The sequence below is a fragment of the Idiotropiscis lumnitzeri genome, chromosome 1 (genome assembly GCF_059441095.1).
Source record: "Idiotropiscis lumnitzeri isolate Australia: NSW breed Sydney's pygmy pipehorse chromosome 1, RoL_Ilum_1.0, whole genome shotgun sequence".
Lineage (NCBI taxonomy): Eukaryota > Metazoa > Chordata > Actinopteri > Syngnathiformes > Syngnathidae > Idiotropiscis > Idiotropiscis lumnitzeri.
In genome coordinates this window covers 3,535,790-3,547,830 of record NC_142391.1, presented here as the reverse complement: position 1 = coordinate 3,547,830, position 12,041 = coordinate 3,535,790, and the positions used below count along the sequence as shown (strand labels likewise).

Below are 12,041 nucleotides of genomic sequence, written 5' to 3'. Positions count from 1 at the left end.
CAAATGTTCTTGCTCCAACAGGTCAGAGCAAACAGGAAGCATCGTCATTGGGAGCCAATCAGGAGGCCAAACCCAAACAGGAAGAGGGCCGTGAATCAAGCCGACCCAGCAGGCCTGCAGTGAGTCCCAACGCACGATCGCTCTCCAAACCATTTGACTCAAGTGTAGGAAATTCCGAGCGCGAAACCTGTTCTCTGCCTCTCTGTCTGTCTCCTTCCGTCCTTCAGAGCTATAAGAAAGCCATAGATGAGGTTAGTGATTCTTTCCTCAGCCCTGAAGGACCCCACAACACCCAACCGATGTCACACAACATTGGAGATGAATGTTTGTGTGTGCTTGTGTCACATCAAGCTCCTGAGCATCTGTGAATAGCTTGCAAACCGTCGTCATGGTTACCGGTCAGGTGGCAGGCACGTTAGCGCCATCATTCATGGCCCGGTTTAGCCGTCAAAGAACACCCTCCCCCCCCAACCACCACCACCGTCATCTCCCCTTGTTGTCTTTAAACTATTAACAGAAGCCAAAAAAATAAGATAAAATGCTTTGACGAGCGCCTCCCGGGCCCAAATGTTTGCAAACTTATGTGGCGATCAACTTGAGTGTTTTTGATGGTCTCCTTTCAGGACCTCAGCGCTCTGGCTAAGGAACTGCGAGAGTTGAGGGTCGAGGAAGGGAGCCGGCCTCCAGTTAAGGTGGGGCTGTCAACATCATGGCTTCGATGTTGTTTGAGTGGTCAAATTGTTATTTATTTTGGTGTGTGTGTGTGTGTGTGTGTGTGTGTGTGTGTGCATCTTAAAATAAATATAAACACGAGAGAGAGAGAGAATCTTTGGTCTTATTTTAATTTTTTTTAATTAAAAAATATTTTTATTGTATAATGTAAAGTTAGATTTATGAAATATTGCCATAGTATTTTAATTGAAACTGATTGTTACCATATAGGACACGATTAAATGTGTTTAATGTTAAGATACCACACACTATTTTGATTAGAAAAGTTTAGCTTTCCCCTTTTTTCAAATTTATAAATATTTCTAATGAATGTAAAAGAAGTTCAATGAAAACGTGTCATATTTAAATTGTAAATGCGTGTGAATTTTACAACACTTTTTTAACAGAAATGTTACTCGACATCACACCTTTTAAATGTATTTTTTTATCATGCAAATTATTAACACTTTGCTTTACACAAATAACTTCATAATTATTGTTTTCATTCATTCATTCTTTAATCATGGAATTAAATAAATCAGATAAATAAATAAATGCACCATTAAATGATTAAATAAAAGTGTCATTAATTAAATGTTTCATTTATTAATTATATGTGGAATTAAATAAATCAATGTCATTAATTAATGAAATTGATATTTTAAAAATGTAATAAAAAATGTTTAAAAAAAAAAAAAAAATATATATATATATATATATATTTATTTATTTATTTTTTAATAACGAGTATTTTCCTGGGGATGTAGGTGACGGACTACTCGTCGTCCAGCGAGGAGTCTGAGAGCAGCGACGAGGATGGCGAGACAGTGGGACACGACGGCACCGTGGCCGTTAGCGACATCCCTCGCATCATGTGAGCTGGCCCAGTTCTAACGCTGCGTGCTTGCGTGTGTGCGTGCGTGCCTGCATGTACTCATGCCAAACAAGTGCACGAGTGACCATGACGGGATATGTATCACCGCCAATATTTTTGGCTTGTCCGCTTGTGTCTGTCTCCATGTTATGCTGCAGGCCAGCCGTGCAAAGCAACAGCAGCGAGTCATACGGAGGACTGAGTGAGGGCTCCCTCGGCGAGCCCTACAGCAACTCCAAGGACGGCACGCTGGTCATGAGAGAGGTGACGGTCGACGTAACGCGTCGAGGCTAACACCACGACAACCGCTGACCGCCTGCCTTTGTCTTCTTCAGGCCGAGGAGAAGAGGCGAGGCGGCCACGCCGAGAGCAACGGCTTTGGGAATCACGGTAACCACGGCAACCTGCCCGACCTGGTGCGACAGAGCAGCTCGCCCACGGCCACGCCCACCGCCCTGCAGGAACTGGGAGACATGCCCGAGGTCCGTGAAACGTATCCATGGTCAATTTTTGTGCTGATAATAGTTGCAATCATATTAATGCAATCCGACATTTTTCAAGGAATTGAATTACCTAAACAATGTTGAACATTGAAATGAGTACACATATTCTGAATAACTTCCCAACAACAACAACAACAAATTGGATTCATTCTTATGATTTGTTTCCGTCTTGCAGTTTGGTCTGGGCGGCTCCAAAGCATCCTTCACCCCGTTTGTGGACCCTCGCGTCTACCAGACGTCCCCGAGCGACGAAAACGAGAATTCGGCAGCTGGTGAGCGTGGCGCTTTCAACTCGTTAGGGAGGCCTTCATCTCCTAGTTGACCGTTCTGAAGTGCGCACGTCATCTTTGCCGCGGCAGCCATGTTCGCCGACGAGCTGCTGCGGCAGGAGCAGGCCCGACTCAACGAAGCCAGGAAGATCTCGGTGGTCAACGTGAACCCCACCAACATCCGACCGCACAGCGACACGCCCGAGATCCGCAAGTACAAGAAGCGGTTCAACTCGGAGATCCTTTGCGCCGCGCTCTGGGGTACGTCGAGACACTTAAGCTCCGCCCCCTCCCTATAGTTGGCTCCTTTATGTATGTGATATGCTCGCGTTCAGGCGTGAATCTGCTGGTGGGGACGGAGAACGGCCTCATGCTGCTTGACCGAAGCGGCCAGGGAAAAGTTTACAACCTGATCACCCGGCGCCGTTTCCTTCAGATGGACGTGCTGGAGGGCCTCAACGTGCTCGTCACCATATCGGGTAGGTCGCATATTAATTTTGTGTTAATACTCAAGATGAGCATAATGTTACTGTGTTTTTGACTTTTATTTTTTGAATCCAGTACAGTACAGTTGAGTTGAATTGAACTTTTTACTATGATGCATTTGTGCATTTTTGTTAAAACTCATTCGCTACCATTGACGGATATAGACGTCAAAAAGTCCATTCATTTTACCTGGGCTGGCAGTTCATGAGTTTCATATTTTTTTACGAGCCTGGCTTGCGTACTCGCAAGATGCGGCCAGTCTTCCGTCCAGTCTTCTGACACACGCAGCATGCATAAATGTCAAATTTGTTCTCAACCACCAAAGAGGCATAATTCGGCGAAGTCTAAGGTTGGCTCTAATTCCCGGATCGTGGATGTGAATTCCAAAGACATCCATTTTGAAAATATGATTTGTGACGTTCATGCGGCTCATCTAAAAGGCGAATTTAAATTTTCATTTTGTAGTTTAGCAGTAAAAATACAATATTTTGAGGACCATCGGAGTAAAAAAAAATCAAGAAAATCATCAAAAACCAGAAAAAAAAAGTTGCACTGGGCTATAAATTGCAAATTTTGGGGAACTCTTTTTAAAAAATCAAGACCAATAACAGGAGATCTTTTTACGCGTGCCTTCAAACCGAGCTCTCTCTTTTTGTGGCTACTCTCAGGGAAAAAGAACAAGCTGCGCGTTTACTACCTGTCGTGGCTGAGGAACAGAATACTGCACAACGACCCAGAAGTGGAGAAGAAGCAAGGCTGGATCACCGTCGGGGAGCTGGAAGGATGCGTGCATTATAAAGTCGGTAAGCGAGAGCTACTTGGAGGCGCAGCCTTGTCGTGTCGTGTCGTGTCGTTTCGTCACTGCGCATGGAAACTTGAGAATGTTTATCACGCGTGTGTGGCGCTTCCAGTGAAGTACGAGAGGATCAAATTCCTGGTGATCGCTCTGAAGAACTCGGTGGAGATCTACGCCTGGGCCCCCAAGCCCTACCACAAGTTCATGGCCTTTAAGGTACGTCACATGAGTGATTCTCAACGTGTGCTACAAGCTCCCTCTAGTGGTAGGCCAAGAAATAACTGAATTCTTTTTTTCAAACTACATTTTTTTTTTAAATCCAGTTCCAAACATTTTTTAAATACAATTCAGTTGTATTTAGCTTTCAGGTCCAATGCATTTGCAATGAATCATCAGCTACATTTTTATTTAATTTTTAGGTGCAATCCTTATTGAAATCCACTTTTTATTTTGCTATATTCAAAATCAAGCACATGTAGGTAAGCTTTAAGAAGTATTTGAGTATATCTATGAGTATTTAGCGGGAAAGTAACTTTCTGGGAGTATTTCAGTGGATTTAAGAGTTGATGTTGAATGAGTATTTCAGTATATTTAAGAGTATTTGGGTAACTGTTGAGGAGAATGTGGTAGGTTTAATCGTATTTAGGTAACGTTTAGAAAGTATTTGAGTACGTCTAACAGTATTAAGATTTCTTTTAGGGATTTTGTTCGGTAGATTTAAAAGTATTGAGGTTATTTTGGGATTATCTCCATAAATCTATCATTTAGGAGTATTAAATAACTTTTAGGACGTATTTGAGTATACGCAGGAGTATATAGGGAATATTTCAGTAGGTTTAAAATGAGTTATTTTCCCTCTAGAGGTATTAAATAACGTAGAAAGTGTTTTAGTGCATTTCGGAGTATTTATATTACCTTTAGGCAATATTTCAGTAGATTTAATGTTAATCTAAGGGAGTACTTTCATACATCTAATATTTAGATATTTTAGGAAGTATTTTCGGAGTATTTAGATTATTTTAGGTAATACTTCAGTAGATTTAATAAAAAGATGGATTATTTTAGGGGTTATTTTCATACATCTTGGAGTATAAAATAGCTTTTAGGAGTATTTAAATTTCTTTTCGGGAATATTTACTTTGAGAGAATACTCTCGAATTTTGAGTATTTGAGTACCTCTAAGAGCATTTTTATCCAGGAGTGTTTAGGGCATGTACATAAACACTTTGGTCTGCTAATTTTATTGTCGGTCATTACGGCAGCAGTTGAAGTATTTTTTTTGCCGTGGCACTTGGTGTTGTTCAAACGTCCCGGGATTCCGGACAAACAACAACTCTCAGCTTGCTTGCTAGTGTGTTGAACAGACTTGCTCAATTTGCCTCCTTTTCTTGGATGGCAGTCGTTTGCCGAGCTGCAGCACCGTCCTCAGCTCGTCGACCTGACGGTGGAGGAAGGCCAGCGGCTGAAGGTCATTTACGGCTCCAGCGTGGGCTTCCACGTCATCGACGTCGACTCGGGCAACCCGTACGACATCTACATCCCGTCGCACGTAAGTAGACTAGTTGGAGGCGCGTACTGTCGAAAATGTTATTACAAAGAACCTTTCGGAGTTGAGATAACTCCTTCCACCCCCAAGTGCGCCGCATTACGAGAGGAAAAAGCTGCAGTGGCTGTCAGCTGTCCCGCAGCTTCATGTTTTGGTGTCTCTTTGCCGTTAGGCCAGCGCGAGAGCAATCGCTCTTAAATAGTTGTCAGTCCATCACTGGTCACATGCGGCGAGCTTATCCGGTGTTAAAGCTTGCTCGCTGATTGGCTCTTATTTAGAAAAAAAATATATATATATATTTTGAACACATCCATTTGACCGACTTTGATGATTCAAGCCATAAAATAGATTGTGACATGTTTATTATATATTTCTTTCGAATGATACAAAAAGATGACTTCAAATGTACAGAAAATAATTTTAAGTTTTTAAAAAAAAAAAAAAATCACATTACGAGTTTCATGCCGACTCGATATTTTTATTTTCGTTCATTTTAAATAGGTTTTTTTATTTAAAAAAACATACAATGTTATTTTAAGGTTTTCATTATTATAAGTTTGTTTATTGACATTTTTAGGATTTCAAAAGACTGTGCAAAGCGCCATTTTTACATTTTTCTTTCATTAAAAGAACAATATATTATTAAAGTATTCATGATAAAACTACTTAAAATCCCATTTTGTATTTCACGTTGATTAATATTGTATATTTTATCTTATTAGTATTGTTTATAAAAAATATATGATTGTGACTGTTTTATTTAAGGAAAATGTATAAAAATCAATATATTAAATCATATTTTGTCTTTCACGTCAAGGGTTATTGTGATTGTCTAATAAAAGAAAAAGTTATTATTACATTTTGTGAAATAAAATGAACTTAAAAATAGTCTTAAACATTTAAAAGCATTTTGATTTTGCATTTTATTTATTTTTCAAAACATGTTAAAACCTATTTAGTTACAAACAATACACAATGTGAACATTTTTTTTTTTAAAAATACAACTTGAATGTTTTTTTTTAATTTGTAAAACCACATGTTGAGTTTCACACCGTGGGTTATAGTTTTCGCTTCAATAAAAAACACAAACAAAACATGAGCGATGCAATTGCCAATGCACAATTCAAATCCCTGCCCCAATTTATTTTTTTTTGTTGTCTTTCAGTGTGCCAAAGAGAGCAAGGTGACGCGCTGCCCTCTTCCATCCACCTCTTGTGTTGTAGACGTCCCGATAGTTGTGTTACCGTGTAGATGTGTAGCGCCTTAGTCGAAACGCGCAACGTTGTGCGACCACGTGTCCATGTGCGTACAGTAGCAGTCTAGCAGAACGGATGTGATCAAACTCATCTCAGCGCAAGACAAGAATTCGGGCTCTGTGCACCCAGAAAAGAATCAGCTCGAAATAGATGACAATATAACAAAATAAAATATAATTACATTTGAGGTGCTTGAAAGGTTTGCAACATTTTCTATTAAAAAAATATTGTGGGGGTTTTTTCGGTGTATCGTGGCACCCCTAATTATTCTTATGACTTCATTTTCATGAGGAAACATTTAAGCTATTTTCAAAATGGTCATTTTTTTTATATATGAATATAATACACTCTAATCAAATGTAACCAAACAAATGAAACAATGATTTCATACAAATCATACAGGTGCAGTGAAATCTGTTTTTGACTATTATTTTCCATGCTCGTTTCCTGCTTCTCTTTTGAAGTATTTTCTGTATGAATTATAATATGTTGTGAATAATACAAAGTATGTCATGAGGGCTGAGATGAGTTTTGTCACCGTACTGTCACTTAGTAGCGTGTCGTATTAATTTTGTCTTTTTTTTTTGTTTCCTATTCTACTAATTCCTCCGGTGTTTTTTATTTGTATAATATTATCTACACTCATTTCTGCATTGGGGCAGTTTTCATACCTGCCATATTTTCATTTGAGAGGGAAAAAAATGAACCTTAAATTTGTATTAAAATCGAATTTCTAGATTTGCATCTACCAAAAAAAAATATTGGTTAAGCATTTGCTGTAATGTTTTGATAAAATACAATTTTATTAAATGATAAAATGCTACTTAAAATCTTTTTGACTTTTTTTGCCTGCCTCAAATAATATTTTTAATTTTTTGGGGGGGAATTTATGGAGGAAACATCTGCAAAAAAAAAAAAAGAAACGAGCAAAAAAACATTTTTGGGTGTCGATCCCAAACTGTGGGTAACATCTGCAAATAAAAAAAAATTTTTTAATTATTTTTGGTGTCAAACCCAAACTGGGGGAAACATCTACAAATCAAAAAGAAACATTTTTGGTGTCAAACCCAAACGTATTACAGGAAGCTTTTAACTGCGCTTATGCTTTAGCGTCAACAAACACGCTTACAGTGGATTAAGCCAAAAAACATCGCTTTAAATACCCCACTGGGATATTTTAATCGGATCGGGATTACGATTACATTTGACAGGTTTTAATATCTTCAAACGTGTGTGTGTGTTAGATTCAGAGCCAGGTGACGCCGCACGCCATCGTGGTGTTGCCCAAGACGGACGGCATGGAGATGCTGCTGTGCTACGAGGACGAGGGCGTCTACGTCAACACCTACGGCAGGATCACCAAAGACGTCGTGCTGCAGTGGGGGGAGATGCCCACCTCTGTTGGTAAGCGCGCGAGCCAGTGTCAGATTTGCTGCTGAAATCAAAACAATTTACAAGCCCCAGACGAGGAAGGCCTGCCATCCGGCCCTTGATGGAGTGCCAGATAGGGAATTGTGAGAGTGTAGGTTGGTGAGTGTGTGCGTGTGTGTGTGTGCGTGTACACGATTAATAATTTACACGTCTCATGAGGGAAATTACAGATTCTAAAATTAAAAATATGGAGTGTAAAAAACTAAGGAAGCTAAAGTGGGAAAAAAACTGAAGGAGACCATTCAGACTTTTTGAAAGGAATGGAAAAGATTTATAAAAAATAAAGGAAAAAATTAATACTGGTTGAATGTAAAACGATTAAATGGCTTTTTGGTTGAATGATCTTTGTTGAACTGTTTTGCTGCAGCCTACATCCACTCCAATCAAATCATGGGCTGGGGCGAGAAAGCCATCGAGATCCGCTCGGTGGAGACGGGCCACCTGGATGGAGTCTTCATGCACAAGAGGGCCCAGAGACTCAAGTTCCTGTGCGAGCGAAACGACAAAGTACGCATGCGCATGCACACATTCACAAATACTGCTAGTTGGAATAAGAATGGAACTGCCAAATTATGTCCATTACGGGAGCGCCTTCATTTCTGTGCATTTATAATAAACAATCCGGAGGTCAGGAACAATAACTTTGCTAAAGTAAGCTGACAGGAAGACAAACTTCAATACCGATGCTGTTCAGGAAAGCAAAAGTAACCTGCAGGAAAAAAAAAACTTTGCCTACTTGGAACAAAAACTTTGCGAAATGAACATATCAGGAACAAGAACCCTTTTGTGTCAGGAAAAGGAACTTGGCTAACGTTGCTGCTCCGAACATTGACTTTGCTAAAGTAACCTGCAGGAACAAGAACTTTGCTAAATGAACTCACCAGGAGCAAGAATCAAGCTGAAGTCACCTGTCAGGAAAAAAAAATTGCTTACATTGCTGCTCAGGAATAACGACTTTGCAGAAGTAACGTGCAGGAACAAGACCTTTCTGGAACAAGAATTTGCCACTCGGATACCATGTCTTTTGCTAAAGTCTCCAGTCAGGAACAAGAACTTTGCAAATTGAACACATCAGGAATAATGACTTTGCAAAAGTAATACAATATGAAGGAACACATATACTACCAAAGTCACTTGTCTGGAACAAGAACTGTTGTTGTTGCCGTTTAGCAACAATTACTTAAAGTATTGTACAGAAAGGCAAACTTTGCTGAAGTCATCAGTCATGAAGTACTCAATTAACTTCAATTGCATCGCCGGAGCAATGTCTGTGCCACGGTAACCTGCAGGAACAGGAACTTTGTTGAAGTCACCTGGTACTACTTGCCAATAATTTCTCTTTTTCTGTCTCTCCTCAGGTGTTCTTCGCATCAGTGCGCTCGGGGGGCAGCAGCCAAGTGTTCTTCATGACCCTCAACAGGAACTCCATGATGAACTGGTGATGGCTCCGCCCCCTTGGTCCAGCCTCGCTCTCCCATTGGCTGTTGCCGTCTTCCTCCTTTTTGCACACTTTGCCTCCTCCTCTTCCTCTTCCTTTTGCGCCGCCCTCATGACTTGAAACAAACACACCAGGGCAGCGGAGGGACCACTTGATCTCCTTCCTCCTCCTCCTCCTCCTCCCGCCAATTCAAAAGATGACGTCCGCGTCCCTTTAAGAGAAAATCGCACACTTCCAACCTCTTTCACGCTCTCCCTCTCCTCTTTGTCGTCCTTCCACTCTTTAAAGGTGCTGTATCAGACATGAGCTGTCAATCAACAAGAGCGTTTGTGAAACTTTACAGCACACGCCTGTCACCGGAGAAAAAAATTGTATGTGCTGTGCATGTGTGCTAGACCCATTCCAAGATTGAAATCTCAGTGAGGGGAATAAGTCAGTGGTGTACGTCCATGTGCAGGTTTTTGTTTTGAACAGGAAGTTGACGTAACACAAGTAGACAAAAGTGACTCTTGCTACAATTGTATCCCACTGCCACAGAGGGGTTTCATTATTATTCCTTGGCGATAGATTATCGTTTTGTTGTTTCAGGAACAGGAACATTGGGAAAGTGACCTGTCAGGAGTAAGAACCTTCCTAAAGTTCACCTGGGAAGAAGAAAATCTTTGCTATAGTAACATGTCAGGAAGAAGAACATTGGGAGAGTTGCTGTCAGGGACTATAAATTTGCTAAAGTCGCCTGTCAGGAACAAGAGCATTGCAAATGTCACGTGTGAAGAAGAAATGCTTAGCTCAGGTAAGTAGTCAGGTACAAGAACTTTCGGAAAAACTAATATCAAGAACGTCAGAACTCCAATCTCGTTGTACGCTGCTGTACAATGACAACATGGGGAGTCTGATTCTGATTCTTTCAGAAAGACACTTGTCGGAAAAAATAACTTTAGGAAAGGCACTTATCAGGAACAAAAACTTTAGGAAAGGCCCTTATATATAACAGGATTCATTAATGTCACCCTTCAGGAACAAGAACTTTAGGAAAGACACTTCTAAAGAATAAGTGTTTTGGTAAAATAACCTGTCAGGAACAAGAACATTGCTAAAGTCACCAGGAACAAGAACTTTGCTGACGTTGCTTGTGAGAGACAAAATCATTTGTAACGTATCTTATTAGGAACATGTAAAATTTCAAGTCAACTGTGAGAAACAATTACTTTCCTGTCAGGAACAAAAACGATGTAAGAAGCGTGCAGGAATAACAACTTGGCTATAGTGTCTGGAACAGGAACTTGTGTCAAAATCACCTACCAGGGTAATGATCTTAGGAAGGTCACCAGTCAACAATAAGTCGAGGAACAGCATCCGTCTTTAGCGTTATGAAATCAGGAACAAGAACATTAGTAAAATCTGTCACAAGGAATTTGCTGGCAAGAACCAGAGCTATGGAAAAGTCACTTTGGGAAACAAGAACCTCAGGAAAGTCACTTGCCAGGAACGGGCACTCTGCAAAAGTAACCAACAGCAGCAAAAACTTTGTTGTCAGGAACAATATCTTTGCTCACATCCCTTGTGACTGTGTTCTTTTTCTGAAACTCACACAAAAGAACAAAAAAAACCCCCGAATGATCGGCAGTTTAAAAAAAAAAAGAAAACACGCCAGATGATATGTGGTGGGATACATTGTGGGTGCGCTACAAATTGTTTTGAGTTGTGTTGGCTTTGCTCCGACACGCTAACACGTTTCAAATTGTTTTGTTCATTATCGCTAGTGAAGATGAGCTAACCAACACCTCAACCATGTCGTCGTGTACTGTACTAAAAATGGCTGTAGATGCACAACAAGCTAACAGTTTAGCAATAAAGAGCCCAGCTGTCTTCCCAGTGTGCGCCTGCGCCTGCGCGTGCGCGTGTACCGTACGTGTGTGTTGTCCGTTCCGGTCATTACACATTACAGGACTCGCAAACAAAACTACTGTACTGTTTTTCTTTGCTGTCTTTTAATTTTTCTTCTTCCTGCTAAATTTTGAAAAGACTAATCATCCTGTTTGAGGATTTGTTTTGTTTTGTAAAACAGACACTGGAAGAGAAATAAATGCAAGAGTAGAGCCATTTTACTACCGTGTGTATGTTCTTGAGTTGTGTTTTTGAATTGTTGTTATTGCAAACATGTGAAAATCACGTCAGAAACAATTTATTTGTTGAAGTAACTTTACTGAAATCATGATTAAAAACGAGAACTTTGCTGCTACTAATTTAATACAATCGCCTTGTAAAGGAAACTTGTCTGGGTCCTCTAAAATAGTTCAGGTCCTACTTGGAGGAGCTATTTTGTGGCCATGACATGTGGGGTTCCTCAAAGCGCCGTACTTGGACTCTTTTTGTTCAGCCTGCAGATCATAGCTGTCGACTGAAATCCTCGTACTGTCAAAATGGCATTTGCAGCAACAGGTGACCCACAGGAACAAGAACCTTTCTAAGGTAACCTCTTTGGAACAATCACGTCTGTGTGTGTGTGTGTGTGTGGGCGTGGTCTGGTGTGTGTTTGTCCATTCGGGTCATTACACTGAGAACTCAAATGTGAGTACAGCCATGCTGCTCCAGTGTTTTTCGCAAGCGTCAGACTTTGGTCACCTTGTGAGTGTATCATTAACCAGAAAGAGTGATTGTGTCAGCTACTGATGACCTTTATTTTTTTTTTGCAAGCTTTTAGTTGATTAAAACCTGAACAAACACAGA

At 40.4% G+C, this 12,041-nt stretch overlaps 1 protein-coding gene across 18 annotated transcripts in view; it reads left to right on the top strand.

The window, feature by feature from the left end:
* Positions 1-11,156, top strand: part of tnika (TRAF2 and NCK interacting kinase a) — a 59,884-nt gene extending 48,728 nt beyond the window's left edge. For 8 of the 18 annotated variants that reach the window (XM_088310830.1, XM_088310821.1, XM_088310783.1 and 5 more), the window contains 16 exons: positions 22-119; positions 228-251; positions 624-692; positions 1,479-1,585; positions 1,744-1,849; positions 1,921-2,067; positions 2,264-2,360; positions 2,448-2,618; positions 2,693-2,836; positions 3,512-3,646; positions 3,755-3,855; positions 5,039-5,188; positions 6,352-6,369; positions 7,687-7,846; positions 8,241-8,380; positions 9,232-11,156. In XM_088310830.1, the coding sequence (XP_088166956.1) occupies positions 22-119; positions 228-251; positions 624-692; positions 1,479-1,585; positions 1,744-1,849; positions 1,921-2,067; positions 2,264-2,360; positions 2,448-2,618; positions 2,693-2,836; positions 3,512-3,646; positions 3,755-3,855; positions 5,039-5,188; positions 6,352-6,369; positions 7,687-7,846; positions 8,241-8,380; positions 9,232-9,315 (1,751 nt within the window). In that variant the 3' untranslated portion in view covers positions 9,316-11,156. The remainder of the gene's footprint in view (positions 1-21; positions 120-227; positions 252-623; positions 693-1,478; positions 1,586-1,743; positions 1,850-1,920; positions 2,068-2,263; positions 2,361-2,447; positions 2,619-2,692; positions 2,837-3,511; positions 3,647-3,754; positions 3,856-5,038; positions 5,189-6,351; positions 6,370-7,686; positions 7,847-8,240; positions 8,381-9,231) is intronic. The other 10 variants (XM_088310793.1, XM_088310919.1, XM_088310929.1 and 7 more) reach the window with 3 other exon arrangements.
* Positions 11,157-12,041: the final 885 nt, after the last annotated feature.